Here is an 18,045-nt window from a genome sequence, read left to right as displayed (position 1 = left end):
TGGGTAAAAAATTATTAGTATATGATTTATGTTGTGGATTTCCATCAAATTATTTTAGTTGTTATTGATATGTTTAAAGTACATTTTATCTACCTTTTGAATATTGCCATTAATTAAGCACCATGATATTTTCCTGATTTCATTGGCTTGAACTCAGCTGATGCAAGATTATTTTATCTTTACATAGCAATGGCCAACACTGCAGTACTGTCAACGAGAGTGCGATCCTCCCCAAAGACGATGGCAGTATGAAGTTCTCCTCCACTGCCATCAACTGGTTTGTACTGCACAGTTATTCAATGTCCTATTATATATAAGGAAAATAACTACCGGTACTAGTTTGTGCTGCAGTTATTCAATGTCCTATTATATATAAGGAAAATAACTACCAGTACTGGTTTGTACTGCAGTTATTCAATGTTCTATTATATATAAGAAAAATTACGACTGGTTTGTACTGTATTCTCTTTTGAGAAGTGGACAGGCATAGCCTATGCCTGTCCACTTCTCAAAAGAGAATAGTTTGTACTGCAGTTATTCAATGTCCTATTATATATTAGGAAAATAACTGCAGGTCAATTTTTTTGTACATATCTCTAAAAAAGAAGAGTAGGTCCTGTAATTTTAATTAAAAAAAAAAACCAGTCAAACCTTTTGAACCAACTGTACATTGCACAGGTATGATCTGGATAACTGTCAAAACATAAATACCGGTATATGAAAAGAAGGTCTGTACTATAATAGAGTCATGCGAAAAAACATTTCAGTTTATATTAATGGTTTCTTTTTCTTTTGTGATCAAAAATGTGATAGTTACATTTCTGATTAATGTTTATAGAAAGTACACAGATGAAGACTGATAAAAAGGAAACGAAATAAAAAGAAAACCCACTTACACACACAAAATAGGGCAAATTTTGACCTTGATGAAGGTTGAAATGTAATCTTCATATGATACCTTTTAAACGTACAATCATGAATAACACAACTTTACAAGTAATACTAGTTCAACTTCTGCTTCAAAGTTTTAAATGTAACTTGATTAATTGTTACTACTGGTAAATGTGAAACAATTTCAATCAAATTGAATGTTATTCTCTATTAATCAACACAGTGTCCTCTGTTAAAACATAACCATTTTGATAATACAATGTACTCTCCCTCCCTCCCTTTTAAATCATAGAAAAGTTTAATTGATAATCCAATGTCATCATTGCAAAGTGAAAGAAAATTTATGAAATTAACAAAAAATATGCAGAACAGATGTGCGTGGATTTACGTTTTAGCTATAATGTGTCTTCTGATCACAATGTTCTGTATTTTATAAATACTTTTCAAAACCTGTGTATGCATTTGTATGACAGAATATATGTCTCTATTTACTGTCGTGTCAAATTATCTTGACTGTATCATATTCTGTTCATATTTTACAAGACTCTATTAAACATAATGGGCTTACACTGTAAAAAAGATAGTTTATTGAAATGAAGAGGACACAGAAATTAAATTCTTCCCAACTAGGTTAAATGTAAACATCAAACATGAATGTAGAGCAAACATTACAGAGCCTTCTCTTAAAACGAGAGCAATTCATGTCTAGTCATTGTAATGAATGTTGTCCATTTGAATGGGAGAAGGTAAATGAAGGGACTGTCTGTAATGATTATGTGTAGTAAATCATATGTTTATCATGTGCATGGTCAGGCTTTAAAAATATAAATTTCAAGTGACAGCAATATAATTTTCCTTATGACTGTCAATGAAACATATATTCAAGGACCAGTGTAGAGTTTGACTCCCATTGTAGGCTTTTGTGAATTTGTAAGTGACTTGACTTGTAATTCTTATGTGAAATAGTTTTAACTTATAGTTACTTATAAACACATCTTTAGTTCCTCTGACATAAAATACAGCAGAATTCTCAAATAAACACATATCATTTTTGCTTATCGATAAAAACATAGAGACATGAGCTGATTAATCTGGTACAAGTATAATGCTCTAATCTCATTTGAAAACTTTATTTGAAATCTTGGGTACCATATTTGTCAAATCAAATACTGGGTACCATATCTGTCAAAATTCAATGTATTATCGGCATGATTTATGATTATAGTTAAAAAAAGTTGGTTTCTTCAATAGTTTCAGTAGAAATACCTGGTATGCATATCAGAACTGGTACCCATTTAATATATAACAAGTTTTATCAGATCAGAGTTCATGGAACAGGACCAGGAAAATGTTAGTAGGAATTATTCAAATTAAAGTGATTTTCAGAAGAATTCTTTACCATGCATGCTAAGCACTGGTGGTTATAGATATCAGTCTGACATTCCTGTCCCTTTGAAACTGTGATGACCCTTAGAACCTAAGGTTCTATTGATCCAGTTTTTAGCTCACCTGAACCCTGAACCGAAGGTTCAAGTGAGCTTTTCTAATCACTTACTGTCCATTGTTTGTCCATCTGTCTGTCCATCCATCTGGCTGTAAACTGGGCCAAATTTAACCAAACTTGATTCAAAGGATGGGAAGGGGATTCTAAAATGTCAAAATAAAGGGCAAGACCTTTTTTTAAAAGGGAGATACCCTTATTTGTGAAACTGTGAAAATATAGTGTTGTCTTAATAAAATCTTCGTTAGAACCACTTCCTCAGAAATGTTAATATTTTCACCTATTGGTAAGCTTCTATATATATTTATTGAAGATTCTAAATTGTTAAAATCATGACCCTTAGACTAATATTGGGGCCCCAACAGGGGTTCATATTTAACATATAGATATATAGAAAAATTGTTTGAAAATCATCCTACGCAGGGGTGTTAAGGAAGCATATGGGCAATATGCGGTCTTATTTTGACTGTTGTTAATACAGTATTCAAAATCGTAAAATTAAATAATTATTTTGAATAAGATCAAAAACTTAGTATCATCCTTTAAAATAGATGTCAGTGCAATAAAATTGGGTAGTACATCACTGCCACATTGGTGCATTATCACGTGACAACTATAAATAGCTTACGTATATTCCTTAACATATAATGAGAAAGAACAACACTACCCCGCGGTTTCCAAAATAAAATAAACATACCAAGTGAAGGCAAAACATCTCAGTTTAATCAAAACCGCTGTTAGAATCCTATGTTTATCCTTATTAAAAAGTTATTCATCCGGTTCTCGTAAAACCTTCCCAACTTTTATAAAGTTTGCACGGAAAACGGCACATTGCATTTAAACAACACACACCATGGGATTCTAGCAGCACTTTTCAATTTAAGCATTGATCAAACTAACGATACGTGTAAAATTTCAAGTTCAACATACACGGGGTAGTGTTGTTCTAGTTGGATTTTTATATCGTAAACAACGACAGAGGAAAGCCTGGCCGAGAAATAAAAGCATATTTACATACCTTTTAGCGAATGATGGATAAAACTAACATCTCCCCCAGTATTCTTATGTCCAATTCTCAATAAATCACACCACAATACTTTATTAGTGTTCTTAGATTAGCTATATTTTGAAAATGTTTACAATGCTTTCCGATCAAATTCACACGACATTCAACTTTTAGTCATGACGTCATCAATGTGTAAATCTACGTAATACAAACTAATTTCTGGCAAAAATTGTCTTTGTAGTATTTTTTATTTGTTTTTGGTCTACGTTTCGTTGCTTATATATTTGAATATGTACATAATAACTAAGATTTGTGATTTCACGGAATTACATGTAACTCAGATTCCATATGTTTCCTTAACACCCCCGCGTATCAAGAACTACACTGCTACGATTTGTGAGATTACTTTGCAAGCATTGTAAGATTTTGATAGTGTAGTTTCTAAATTGTCAAATTTGTGACCCCTGGATCAATACTGGAACCCTAAGAGGGGTTAAAATTTAACATAAAATTACCATATATAGGGAAATGTTGAAAAATCTACTTCTCAAGAACTACAATGCTACAATTTGTGAGATCACTGTTGCAAGGTCTTAATATATACATGACCTGTCAAAAGCAAATTTAAAAAACAAAAACCAAATTGTTCTATCATTTAAATATTATGATTGCTTTTTTCTTTACCAGGTATGTGATACTGTGGGTGGACCGCCCTATGCCTATGTGGATTTTGCAGTGCCTTCTATCTGTGATAACTCTCACCAAGGCTTGCCTTGACCTTCTCATTGTCTCCAAGGTTGGTACAAAACCATCTTAATCCTTTACATTTTTCATGGAGAAACCTTACATAAGCAATGCCTGCTTTCTAATCCACTTATATTCTGTAAATTCCCTATATTACGCGAGTACTTAACTCCGCGATCTGGCTATTTTGTATCAAATTGGCGAGAATATAAAATTGCAATGCGGAACATTTATCAATATTTCTTATAGTTCCCAACTCTCAGAAAATAAAGGCGAGATTTTAAAATCCGTGGTGGTAGCTTCTAGCAATTTTTACGCAAATATAATTACTCGCATCTAATTAGGAATTTACAGTATATATATTTACTTATGAAATATGTTCAAATCATAACCTTTATGATATTTGTATTACTTCATAGTAAGGCAACATTTCAATTCAGTCCCAGTTTTCACTTCTTTGACCTGTGCCACTGTATGTAATACACAGCTAGATTATACAATTTCCTTATTTGGTACCAGGTCCTGTGGATGACCTACAGTGATCAATCTGTCTGACACCTGGAGCATATTTTCTCTCCCCTTTGCCCAGTATGGCGCTTACTTTACCTGCAGAATGTTTCAGGCAAAGGATAGGCATTGACCTTTAACATATATTCTAGGTCATATTAGACTGACCCCCCTGAGAAAAGCTGTATATACAGGTTTATGATTGTGCCATCTAGTGAGTGTACTCCCTTTTGAACCATTGTTACCTCTTGTTCTGACAAATTTAGGAAACATTTCTTTGACACCAGCTAACATTGATCAATGCACTGTTAACATAATTCTTGAAACAATGTTTCTTATTGGATCATGCAAACTTTTATGACACCAACCAGCATGCATGGTTTCTAACCGTCAAACTCTGCCTATCTGGTCAAGGGTTTCTGTAGAGCAGAATGGATCAAAAACTCTTGCCTTGGGAAGATGGAAAGGGATTTGCTGTGACCTGGCCCCGGGGCCATAAAACTTAGACGAGCTCACTTTTGATCTTAGTCTCACTTTTCCACTGTAGGTTCTTTTTGTAAAAGTGAGACTTAGATCAAAAGTAAGCTCGTCTAAGTTGTATGGCCCTGGGGCCTGGAATCAAGTATCTTTGTCAATTGTGATAGTCATAGCAGGCTTCTGCATGAATCCCTTGTCTGAACCATTTTTTTTTCCCCTTGGCCCTTTCAGTCTATTACCACACACATGGAGTGCTTGCTAAAAAGGATGTGCAATGATTTTGAACTATATTTTTAGTTCTGACTCAGAGGTTATGTTCAAAGTAAAGTCAAAAAAGCATTTTTTCGTAATTTTCTGCTGTGATATTTAAATCTGTCTGACACCTGGAGCTTATTTCTCTCCCCTTTGCCCAAATTAATGGAGCCCTTTGAGGTTTTCACAATCTCAATGATGTCTAGTTTAGCCTAAGGTCAAAATATCTTTAGTTTCATATTCATTAAGCTATGAATATGTACATGCAAGTTTTTCAATAATTATGATTAATGTAATCCATTCTGTAGAACAGCATGCAACACATAAGATTGGTAATTTTATTACATAGTTAACAAAAATTTATGAAGGGAAGTTTTTTTGACGAAATATTATTTATATTCATTATTCTATTTGGTATGTTTATAGGGAACCCTCCTTGAGAAAGCCACACAAGACTGCTTTGTTCTAGAACTGATAGTGACCATTCCCTTTCTAGTCACGGTGAGTTGCCCCTCACTTATAATAACGTTGCATACAGTCCTTTTTTGAGATGTTTCCTTACAACGAAAGATCTTGTTCACCAGAACAGTAGAACTTGATTTTGTAAAGTTTTCTTATCAAAATTTATCACTAACACACAAAGAGTTTCAAAACGAAATATTGCACTGCACCATAAATAACTACTAAGTATAGTATTTTGTGAATGTAGGATATATTATTTAGTTATTACATAATTTGTTTAGAATCTTTATGGTTATAAATAATGCAGTTTAATTCCTATAAACAAAAATCCATTGGTTGACCTTTAGTCATGAATGAATGATGTAACATTTAAAGGATGTACCGTACATTTCTAAGAATTCCAATATCACTTAGCTTTTTCAACAAATTTATTTCGTTTCAGGGGGTAGCATATTGATTTTTGAATTGAATGTGCAAGTCATTTGTTTAATTTTGGGTGTGTTACTCAAGGTAAAATGTGAAGAGACAGGTAAACAATTTCGGTCACATGTACTGTAAGGCATATGAATGGTAAATATGTAGAGATCTTCTTCCAGTCACAAAATGGGATGCAAAAGGGCAGTGTAGTATGTATTATGAATTATAATTATTCATAACTCTCTCTCAAATTAAATAAAAATAAGATTTTTTTAATTTAGTGAGTCAGATCTTTAATAAGGTAAATGAAATAGATGTACCAGTGTTCAAAATGTGAATTAGTTATAACATTAATTTGATTATAAATATATACCTGTAAATATGTAAAAGCAAGCATTTCATGGTATGATCTAAGAGACATGAAGGAAGTATTATGAACTTTCCAGTCATTTTACTATTAAAGATAATTTATAAAGGTTCAAGAACGTGTCCAACTCAATTTTAGATTTGATTTAGGAGAACGACAAGTTTCATAAATAAAGAGGAAGTTTTCTTCACAAGTACATGTCACAGAGTTAACGAGATTTTGAAGATGTTCTCACATCTCTTGTAACTTCATTGAATGAAGTGTAACCTGTTGTCAGCCTAAAGGACCTTGAAAATTAATGCCATGCCTTGTATGACCTTTACAATGTATAGCAGGGTGTAATGGAGGTGTTTGCATGAACTCTTTCAGCTGTTCTACCCCCCTCTCCTGATGAACCTGTACGTGCCTGGCTTCCTCAATATCTGGCTGGTGAAGAAGTCTCTGGAGAAATTGTTTGTAAGTTTTGACAGGGCGGTGGGCCAAATTGGGTGAGGATGACAGCTGATGGGGGGATGACACCAGCGGAGGGGTGAGGATGGGGGTAAACTATATCATACATGACAGGCATAACAAAAACAGTGCCTATCATTTATCAGTGCACAGCTTTATTCTTGTCAGCAGGGGGTAGAAGTGCAAATTGGTGTTTGTAATGTAATATAAGGTCAATCATTATGGATTTATTTTTTTACTGGGGAAAGACCAGAGTAAGGATAATATAGTTTACCACCTATCTTTGGACAAAATTGTACAATTGTAATGTAGTCTGTTTAAGAGTACATGTATCAAATATAAAAGCTGAGAGCTGAGAAATCCTGTAATTTGGAATATTACACAAATTTTCACAGTGGGTGAATCCACTTGACATATCATTACGCTGGAACAAGCTGATTTATTCAGAATTTCTGTTGTTCTTTCTGATTCACACAGAAGCCTTTAATTGGATTAGAGATTTAGAGAGAGACAGGAAATCTGTCAGCTTTTGTTATTGAAGTACACAATGTCAGACAGACGTCCAGGGATTATAGACCTATCAAACTTTATCCTCTCATTTCACTAGCCGCTGTACAAATATCACCATATTGTACATAACTAGCTGTCATCAGCATTTATCCTATAGATGACTTGACATCTACATGAAAATTGAATTCATAAAATTGGTGTCAGTTCATTTCCCATTTTACAATGTCAGAGGATCTTTTTGTTGGTCAAATGTCAAGCCTGATCAACACATGTACATTAGGTACTATGTTAATACTACAGAGGTTGGGGAGATTCAATGTTCATATGTATAGACAAGTCTATTTTCTAATAAAAAAAATGAGGTGAATTGTATGTTATATTTATTTATTTAAATTTCATTGATGCTTGTGTACAGCATTTGCACTAAAGAGTTCATTGGATAAAATATATGATATCTACAGATAATGTATTCCATAACTGTGAGTCCATGCATATCAATTACAAAATGACAACAGATCAGGTTTATTTGTTTAAGGATATCAGCTACAGGATGACAGATTTATACCTATCTAGTAGTGCAAGCCTGGCATCAAAAAGGCTTCCTTCTTGATATGAAATGGTTTAAGATTACCTTCTGTACAAACACTTTTGTTATGAATATTCATCATTTTTGATACTGTTTATGTTTCGTGGAAAGATTATGTAAGATTTTATGGTATATAGCTAATTCAATGTCATGTCAATTATTGTATTGCAATTCTGATTTGATATTTCTATGATTTGCTATTTCAGAATGATTTGCATCTGACCAAGCAGAGATTCCAGACAATCTCCGTCACACTGTCACAGCAGTTATTTCTGCTGGTGGTTTCCATGGGCTGTCTCATATTTACTACGTAAGCGCGCTCTCTCTCTCTCTCTCTCTCTCTCTCTCCCTCTGATTGTCTTCATTAAATAGATAATAGATACTTTAGTATGTTTATGTTTGATATGAGACATTGTCATTCTCTCATGTTTTAAGAGTCATTCACATATTTAGTACTTCACAAAGAGTGGCACTACTTTACCACAGTAAACGATGACAAAGACCCCCCCCCCCCCCCCCCCCCCCCCAAATTCTCTACCCTGCTCTTAGGAAATCTCAGAAATGTTCATGCAGATATTGAATATCATTAGCATGGTTTTCTGAACAAAAAACATACAACTGAGTGACCTAAGGAGCTTTGAATGACCCTTATGAACATTGATTTATTATACAAGATATTGTTTAAATTATCCAAGACTTATGATCAGAAACATTTGCTTCTTTTGTGTCTTTTTCTGTCCTTTTTAATAATTTTTCTTCTTCAACTTACGAATTAAATGCTGTGAAGATTTCAAAATATATTGCCATGAAGGTCAAGGTCATAAATAAATAACTTAAAAGGTATTAGAATGACTGTTGTCAAATTCAAAAAAAATTCATGTAGGTCCTTAGATCACAACTCTGCAATATTGCCATTTTTGATGCACAATTTTGCAATGTTTGTCAACCATGCAGATTTTGTTTGACATTTTCTGACATGTTTTATCAGGTAAGATGATCTCTTAATGAGGGCCTTACCATCAATCCCTTAATCAATTTTCTAAGTGCCCATTGTCAATAAAATAGGAAGATAACCATTTGTAAGACAATTTACAGATCTTCAGGGATTTAAGAGAAATGTTATTGTCTGTGTGATGCTACATATAGTAGCTTCTGTAGCAATTAGTATCTGTATTGAATTTGATTTTGAAATGCACATTGAAATGCTTCTGTTATTAATTTTTTGCAAACTTTTGTAATCCTTCTTTATCATCAGCTGGTAACAGAAAGATTACATGTTCTTGCTACTATGCCCTCAAAGATCGTGTTTTTGAATTGTTTTGTATAATATTTTGACAGAATCTGTGGAATCCAGCACATCCAGAGAAGTAGTGCTACCGATCAGCTGACCATGTTTGAGTCGTTTTACTTTGTGATCGTCACATTCTCCACAGTTGGTTACGGCGACATCTCCCCTGACAACTGGCTTGGTCAGCTGTTTATGCTCACCATGATCTGTTTGGCCTTTGCCTTCATTCCCAGGCAGGTCAGTCATAAAATAAAAAAAACAAAAAACAGTGGGTTTTTTTAATCTCAAGCATGATACCCTTAGACTATGCAGGGTTTCAATTGATCAGGTGCAACTCTAGACTCCTTGAATTATTCAAGTTTTATGTTTGAGCTGCTTTATACAGCTGCAAGTGTTTTGCGTTGGTTTCAGGTGGAAGGAATTCATTCCACATGGAAGGAGAGGAAGAAGACAGGTGGTGAGTACAGCTCGCGCCACGCGGCGGGACACCGCCATGTGGTGGTTTGTACCAGCAATCTCAGCGCCGAGTACACCATGGACTTCCTCATCGAGTTCTACGCAAATAGGAAATTAGAGGTATTGGCTGCTAGAAAGCATTTTTGCTGTTATTTATTTTGTACTTAGTTCATATTAAACTTGATCTGCTTAATTTGCAAGCCATCTTGAAAAAGAAACTTTAAAATATTTTCGAAAGAAAATTTATTCAAGGATTTGTTATTAGAGTTACATATGTATAAAGTTTGTCAAAAAAAAATCTATATTTCTTGAAAATCTTGATGCTTAGCAAGATTAAAAATTTTTCCCCTCAAAATAAAACGTGATTGTCTTAATTATCTGAATAGCATCATAGTTATTCTACTAAATGAATGAGTTTATAAGTGACCCCCCCCCCTTCACTTCATTCTGTCTGGTTTTGTGTTGACAGGATCACATTGTGGTGCTGTTGAGTTCTGATGAGAAGGACACCAGTCTACAGATCATCCTGAAGGACCCAAAGTGGGCCCACCGTGTGATATACATGAGGGGCTCAGCGCTCAAGGACACCGACCTTCAGCGGTGCAGGTAATGTCAAGGTCATCAGAGCAAAGACAGATAAGATTCAGGGTTGTATGTAAAAGACCCTATGAAGTATAAGTATTGAAGAATTCTTCTCTTGTTAATTTACTGTCTTTTGTTTATGTACTTTGAAATGAGGTCTTCATATACAGTGTTTTTGAATGAATAGTGAAAGAGGGAATTTACAGTCCCTTTGAAAAAAATTATGAAAAGTTGAGTTTGTTTAACTGTACTTTTATTGTAGGTTGCAGGAAGCTGATGCTTGTTTTATTTTGGCTCCCAGTAAATGTCACAACAGGGATGAAGCTGTGAGTTGATTACATACATAGGCATTTATCATAAAATGGCATATCATTCATCACTATAATGTGAATTAGTTCATCAATATTTTCATCATCAAACATTTTTAACAATATATATGAAATGCAAAATATATGCTTCTATCATTCTGTATATGAACACTTTCATCTTCAACTTTTACATTTTGATCCACCCTCATACATGGTATGTTGTATACAAATGCTCTGTTTTTCAGGACCAACACACTATCCTGCGTTCCTGGGCTGTGAAGGACTTTGCTCCACAGTGTAGACAATACATTCAACTCTTTAAAACAGAGCACAAGCTTCATGTCAAGTTTGCTGGTTTGTGTTTTATCTCAATTTCTAGTTAGCTCACCAAGACAAAGTCCAGGGGTGTTTGGGAGGGGGAACTTATGCTATACCCTCTGTGTATTTTGGAAAAAAATTAAGACTATTATTAATATTTCTCAAGCAATTTATTACTGATATCATCACTTTACCTGCTTCAGACATGAACTGATCTTGGAAAATGAAGTAAGTTAAATTCATGCGCTGTTTGAGTTACCATTTTTACATGTAAACAAACTGTACCCCTTCACTTTACAGGGCTGGTGATGGTGTTTAAAAAAAATCCTCAGAGGCAAGCTAAATGATGATATCTGTAGTAAAACGAAGGAGAATTTTTTTTAGAATCAAATACCTGCATTTGAAAATCCTATTAATCAGTCTTAGAAAAATAAGGCAATTTTTTTAACCCCGTAAATTGAAACTTTTTAACACAAATGACATACAGAAATGAGCTCCCAGGTCGTCCATCTGAATATTTTCAGACCTGCAGCTACAGACTTGCATCTTATGATAAAGGTGGTCTCATTTAGATGATGCCCAATGTCTTGGTGAGCTCTGTAATCTTTGATTACCTATCTTTTTGAAGATATTACAACAAAAACTCTTTATGTTTTGTGATGTATGTTTGATAAATATTACAGTAACACTTTATAACAACTAATAAAGCTTAATTGCCTTTAGAAATTCAAGTAGCTGCTTTTATTTTTATTTTTGATAAAATACATTTCTTGATTTATTTGATTTATATCATTTCACCATTCTTTTCTTTTTATGATTTTACTGTCGGATTCCTTTGAGTTTATACTCACTGTGCATGTGTTGACAGCAGTTCTGTAGCAGTAGATTTGTGGTTTTCAGAGCATGTGGTTTGTGAGGATGAGTTTAAGTACGCCCTGTTAGCCAACAACTGTCTGTACCCTGGTCTTTCCACCTTGGTCACCCTACTCCTTCACACGACCAACAGGGAGTAAGTATCTCAGCTCTCACCCCGGCCTTGTGTCACATCCCAGGCTGTCTATTTGTTGTCAGTCCTTATTTATTTGTTGATGGAACTGAACAGTTTGTCAATCTTCGTTTACTTGTTGATGAAGCTGAACAGTATTTAGTACCTAAAAAAAATTTGGACCCCATGTGTATTTAGAAGCATTGATTTATAGTTTTATGTTGTATGGCCATGTCAAAATAAATGTATCAATTGCTGTTCAAAGTTTGTGCTGACAGTATCTCTGATTTTCAGAAGGCTTTAATCAACATTTTCAATATTTCTTGCTTATTTTTGTTCTTTTTTCTTTAAGCTTAACAGCACACATTTTCATGTATTTTGATTTTAAAAAAAGGAGACGTCTTAATTTTGTTTTGATTATATTACATTAAGCACCTTTTCATTTTTTAATTGTAGCACTTGTAATTTGTTAAGTTTAATTTAAGTGTTTTTTTTCTTCATAATTTTAACGAAATTTACTGATTGTTTGAACTAAAATATAACTTAGTGATATTTTATTGGCTGTACAGAATGATTTCTAGACTTGGTTATTTCAGTCTTTATTTTGTGTGTAGATTAGGTGAGGTGGGACTGGAGACCTGGCAGCATGTCTATGGCCGACACTCGGGGAATGAAGTGTACCACATACAGCTCTGTAAGAGTGTGTTCTTCCAGAAGTATGAGGGACAGAGTTTTACTAATGCATCAGCTGATGCCCATAAGCGGTTAGTATTACATTGGTATTCTGCTGTAGTAAAAATAATCATATTTAGTGTAGTATATGTTTATAGTAAGAATACATTATGAAGTGCTTACCTAAAAGAACTGTGCTGACCAATCAAAAATTTTACTTATAAGTGTACATATTTTTTTTAAAAGTTGCAGGATTTAATGATGACATAAGTAAATAATCTAAATTCTAAAGTATTTGGGTGTCAGAGATAAAAAAAATTTAATTAGCTTGCATTGTTTCTAAGTGAACGTAATGCACTACATTCCAAAACATGGTGATATTAATCACAAATCTGATAGGCTTAACATAAATTTCATTTACCATCTACTCTTGAAATATTGCATTTTTTTTGGGGGGGGGGGGGGGGGGGGGGGGGCAAATTACTAGGACGACCCCTGTTATATGGTTGCCAAATTATATTGATACTATGCTTAATTATGTAATTTAAGATACCGTACATACTTTAGAAAATAGTAATGTGTCAATGAAAAAATATAACTTAATTAAAAAACTTAATTGTAATATTTGTGCTGAAAATTTTCTTTAATAATTAGATTTGGAGTGTGTTTGATTGGTGTTCTTGATGTGACCAATGAGGAGCCTCGTCTTCAGTTGAACCCGGGGTCATCCTACAAACTGAAGACTTCCGATTATTGCTTCTACATTGGAGAATTCAAGGAAGAATTCTCTAAAGTGAAATATAACAATGTGATTCATGAAGAAACAATGTCTGTTGACAAAAGTTCAGCAGGCAATAATAGCCGGAGTCTAGGTAGGATTTCACTTTGTAAAATTTTTGTTAATTTTGTTCAGAAAACCTTAACCGACAGTAACTGTAGATTTCTTATTGTATACAGGTACTCAATCCTATGGTATACAAATACTCAATCCTATGTTATACAAGTACTCAATCCTATGGTATACAAGTCCGGTACTCAATCCTATGGTATACAAGTACTCAATCCTATGGTACACAAGTACTCAATCCTATGGTATACAAGTACTCAATCCTATGGTATACAAATACTCAATCCTATGGTATACAAGTACCGGTACTCAATCCTACTGTATACAAGTACTCAATCCTATGGTACACAAGTACTCAATCCTATGGTATACAAGTCAGAGTTGGGGTCAATTACTTTGAAAAGTAATTAATTACTTTCAAATACATTGACAATTTTATCAATTACTTGCAATTACAATTACATTGATTTTTTAAAATGTAATTAATTACTCTCAATTACTTTGATAAATGTAATTAATTACATTTCAAATATTTTATTAGTTTTATTTTTTTTAAATCTTGAGAACATATACATATATTAACAGCATTAAGATATACAGAGCTTTATGTACGGTTATGTTTTTAAAGGTTGTATAGTTAAGTTCAAATCAGATTTCTTGAAAATTTCTAGAAATTTTTTTTTTAACATTAAATTCATTAAGTACCATTGAGTTCATTTTTGGTTCTGAATAATATTTTCTCTATAGTGAATTAATTATTATTCACATATTAAAACTATGTTTATTCAGAAAGTACAACTTTTTGCACTAAAGCATATAATAATAATTGCTATAATTCACAAGAATGAGATATGTTGACTTAAGTCACTTAAGTCTAAAATCAATGGGGGTTCTTGGGTATTAGAGGAGTTCACACCTCCACAAAATTAGATCTTTACCTATTGCCCTGGGCAGTGTGTAATGCTGTAAAAACATATAAAACATTATGGGACAAATTACTTTCAATTACTTTGAAAAATGTAATTAATTACACTCAATTACAAATACTTTTTTCAATTACCCCATCCCTGATACAAGTACTCAATCCTATGGTATACAAGTACCGGTACTCAATCCTATGGTATACAAGTACTCAAGCCTATCGTACACAAGTACTCAATCCTATTGTATACAAGTACTCAATCCAATTGTATACAAGTACTCAATCCTATGGTATACAAGTACTCAATCCTATGGTATACAAGTACTCAATCCTATGGTACACAAGTACTCAATCCTATGGTATACAAGTACTCAATCCTATGGTATACAAGTACTCAACCCTACGGTATACAAGTACTCAATCCTATGGTATACAAGTACTCAATCCTGTGGTATACAAGTACTCAATCCTATTGTATACAAGTACTCAATCCTATTGTATACAAGTACTCAATCCTATGGTACACAAGTACTCAATCCTATTGTATACAAGTACTCAATCCTATGGTACACAAGTACTCAATCCTATGGTATACAAGTACTCAATCCTATGGTATACAAGTACTCAACCCTACGGTATACAAGTACTCAATCCTGTGGTATACAAGTACTCAATCCTATGGTACACAAGTACTCAATCCTATGGTATACAAGTACTCAATCCTGTGGTATACAAGTACTCAATCCTATTGTATACAAGCACTCAATCCTATGGTATACAAGTACTCAATCCTATGGTATACAAGTACTCAATCCTATGGTATACAAGTACTCAATCCTATGGTATACAGGTACTCAATCTTTGAGTACACAAGTACTCAATCCCATTGTATACAAGTACTCCATTCTGCAAAACCTCAATTTAATTTAGATTTGTATCAAATCACATGAAAATAAAATGGGAGACTTTATTATGATTTCATATAGTTATTGGTTCCTTCCTAACTGTTAAAAAAAACAGTCGAAAGATTTTGATATTCATAAAGAATGGTTTCTTTGATTTGATGTGGATACGTTGATATTTATCACATTTAATAAGAAATTTATTGTGTTACATGTATTGTGTGATTTGAAAGAGATACTCCGTTTAACACTGCCAGTTGCATCTATTAAGCTATTTTAGATTTAGAAATATCTAACAACACTCTAATGTTTTTCACATTTGTTTAAAACTAGGTTTTCCTTACTTATTTTTGAAGATGCTTGTACAGTAAAATAAGCTTATAATGAAGCGCTAGGGACGGGCGATTTTACCTTGTTAAATGAGTAATTCGTAATATTTGTCAATTTTAAAACGTGTAATTAAGTCACAGGAAATGAAAATCAGTTTGCTATATGTGTATATAAACATGTATATCTGTTGCAGAGCAAGTCTCCGAGGTCTTGGAGAAATGGATTAAACAAGAACTGGAATCAGACAACTATGGTGAAGAGAGCGTCTTCAATTCGACCATTACCAGCGAGTGGGGACAGGAAATCGCTCGACGAGTTCGTAGAAGGAGCGAAGGGGAAACTCGGAAACCGGAAGCATTAGCACAGGAGTCGACAGTGATAGAGGCCCAGGTCAACGCTAATGTAGGGAAGGAGAAGAAGGTGCCTAAAGTTCTACAGGTCCATCAGGACATGGGACAGGAGGAGTGAGTGCTTTATCAAGTTCAGTCAATGTAAAACAACTCTGTTAACAGGACATAATTCAGTTTGATTTCTATGGATGCACAGAAATCATACCGTTATTTATTTTGCCATAACCACAGTCAGGTTTAATTTTGAAAGAGTATTTTCTCTTTATGTTTTTTTTTTTTTAACTTTAAACAATTGTTATAGCTGAGCATCTTACAAGTACATGTTTATTGATAAAAGTATGGTGATTTTTTATTTTTTTCAGTGAGTTATTTTTTCTGTGTTTTTATTTATAAATAAATGTTTAATCGATTACTTGAAACAGGTGATAGTTGCCTGCAGAACTTTTTTCTAAATCTGTTTATATATTTCTACATTGTACTGGTTTTGCTTGTAGGATGATCACTGGGCCTCCTCCAGCTACCCTGTACTCTGGCAACAGAAGGACCCTATGTCATCTGATGGGGATCCCCCGACCCGCATGCTGCCTAAAATGGGGAGAGGTATGCTTCATGTGTCAAATACCACATGTAAAGCCTCAATATCAGGATGATTTGAGTTTTTGGAGAAAAATTGTATAAATTAGGCTTCATCAGCAAAACATACTTAAAAGAATATTATTTTGTATTGAACCTGCTATCAGAACTTGTGTAATTGTATGCATCCTCCTATAGAATTGCGAGCACTGTACATACAAGAATGCAAATGATGACCGCTGGCAGGGTCAGCTGATCATCCTCGCAGTGGAGCACGCTTGCTCTGGCATCCACAACTTCATTGTGCCCCTGAGGTCCCACTTCATCAGTAGGAACTCCCTCAGTCCTATCATCCTGCTCCTGGAGAACAGGTACAGAGGACCTTATGATTCCTTTCATTATGTTAAGGAATATTTGCAAAGGAAATATAAAACACATAAGGAATATCTGGAATAGATTCCTTTAATAAACTTTAAAACACATCTCACTCTTTTCTAGCGTTGGAGGTAATTTAGGTAGATGGTTTTTCCTATATTTCGTTTTAACTGATGATGAAATGATGTTGTATAACACTTGGTTTTCCCTTTGACAGCCCAGATGATATATTTCTCAGCTCCATCGGACACTTTCCTCTGGTTTACTGGATGATTGGAAAGATTTCAAGGTAAATTCATGATGGCCTGGTTTCTTATATAGTTACTACTACTGCATTTATTTTTTAATTAAATACATCAGTAGGAAAATTGTTTACGTGTACATTTTTCACCAATGCTGATTCATGTCCATTTTCTCTAAGCTAGCACTGCTTCATGTCCTGCTTAGTTTAACATTCATTGTTCGGGAAGATTTTAAGGATTTTCTTTCTTGCAGCATCGATGACCTACTTCTGGCGGGCATTAACAAGGTCAGTCACTTAGTGGTGGTGAATCACGACACAATGAGGGACAATATGGAGGAGACGATGGTCGATTCGGAGACTATTGTGGCCGTTCAGACTATAATCAAGTAAGTACTTTATGTATCGTACTACAAGTATTGTTATATCAGTATATGGATAGTTTAAATACAGTATACAGAGTATTATATTTGTGACAGTTTAAGTGAATCATCCTTAAAGTTTCAAAAACTTCATTAAAAGATACAAGTGTGGGGAGGTTATTTGATTTAGATTATGTTGTATGGTACGGAAAAATCTGTAAGGCTTTATTTTTGATTGTCTGTAATTGTATTTAGTATGTGTAAGTAATATGACAATTCGATTAGCTCAGATGAGTGGAATAACCCTTTAGCTTGATGGATGAATTGCTGTATATTTATGCTGGAAGATCCAAGTTCAAATCCC

The 18,045-nt window shown here is 33.9% G+C and overlaps 1 protein-coding gene across 4 annotated transcripts in view; it reads left to right on the top strand.

Annotated features, from left to right (window-relative positions):
• LOC128183057 (potassium channel subfamily T member 2-like) overlaps positions 1-18,045 on the top strand; it is a 37,001-nt gene that overhangs the window by 10,323 nt on the left and 8,633 nt on the right. For all 4 annotated transcript variants that reach the window (XM_052851914.1, XM_052851885.1, XM_052851904.1 and 1 more), the window contains 18 exons: positions 188-277; positions 4,086-4,194; positions 5,805-5,879; positions 6,994-7,080; positions 8,377-8,480; positions 9,509-9,695; positions 9,870-10,034; positions 10,384-10,520; positions 10,759-10,822; positions 11,050-11,158; positions 12,023-12,131; positions 12,722-12,871; positions 13,434-13,651; positions 15,974-16,244; positions 16,625-16,730; positions 16,902-17,074; positions 17,296-17,367; positions 17,574-17,708. In XM_052851914.1, coding sequence (XP_052707874.1) covers positions 188-277; positions 4,086-4,194; positions 5,805-5,879; positions 6,994-7,080; positions 8,377-8,480; positions 9,509-9,695; positions 9,870-10,034; positions 10,384-10,520; positions 10,759-10,822; positions 11,050-11,158; positions 12,023-12,131; positions 12,722-12,871; positions 13,434-13,651; positions 15,974-16,244; positions 16,625-16,730; positions 16,902-17,074; positions 17,296-17,367; positions 17,574-17,708 — 2,361 coding nt within the window. The remainder of the gene's footprint in view (positions 1-187; positions 278-4,085; positions 4,195-5,804; positions 5,880-6,993; positions 7,081-8,376; positions 8,481-9,508; positions 9,696-9,869; positions 10,035-10,383; positions 10,521-10,758; positions 10,823-11,049; positions 11,159-12,022; positions 12,132-12,721; positions 12,872-13,433; positions 13,652-15,973; positions 16,245-16,624; positions 16,731-16,901; positions 17,075-17,295; positions 17,368-17,573; positions 17,709-18,045) is intronic.

Source organism: Crassostrea angulata, chromosome 1 (genome assembly GCF_025612915.1).
Source record: "Crassostrea angulata isolate pt1a10 chromosome 1, ASM2561291v2, whole genome shotgun sequence".
In the NCBI taxonomy this organism is placed as follows: domain Eukaryota; kingdom Metazoa; phylum Mollusca; class Bivalvia; order Ostreida; family Ostreidae; genus Magallana; species Magallana angulata.
This window is presented reverse-complemented; position numbering and strand designations above follow the sequence as displayed.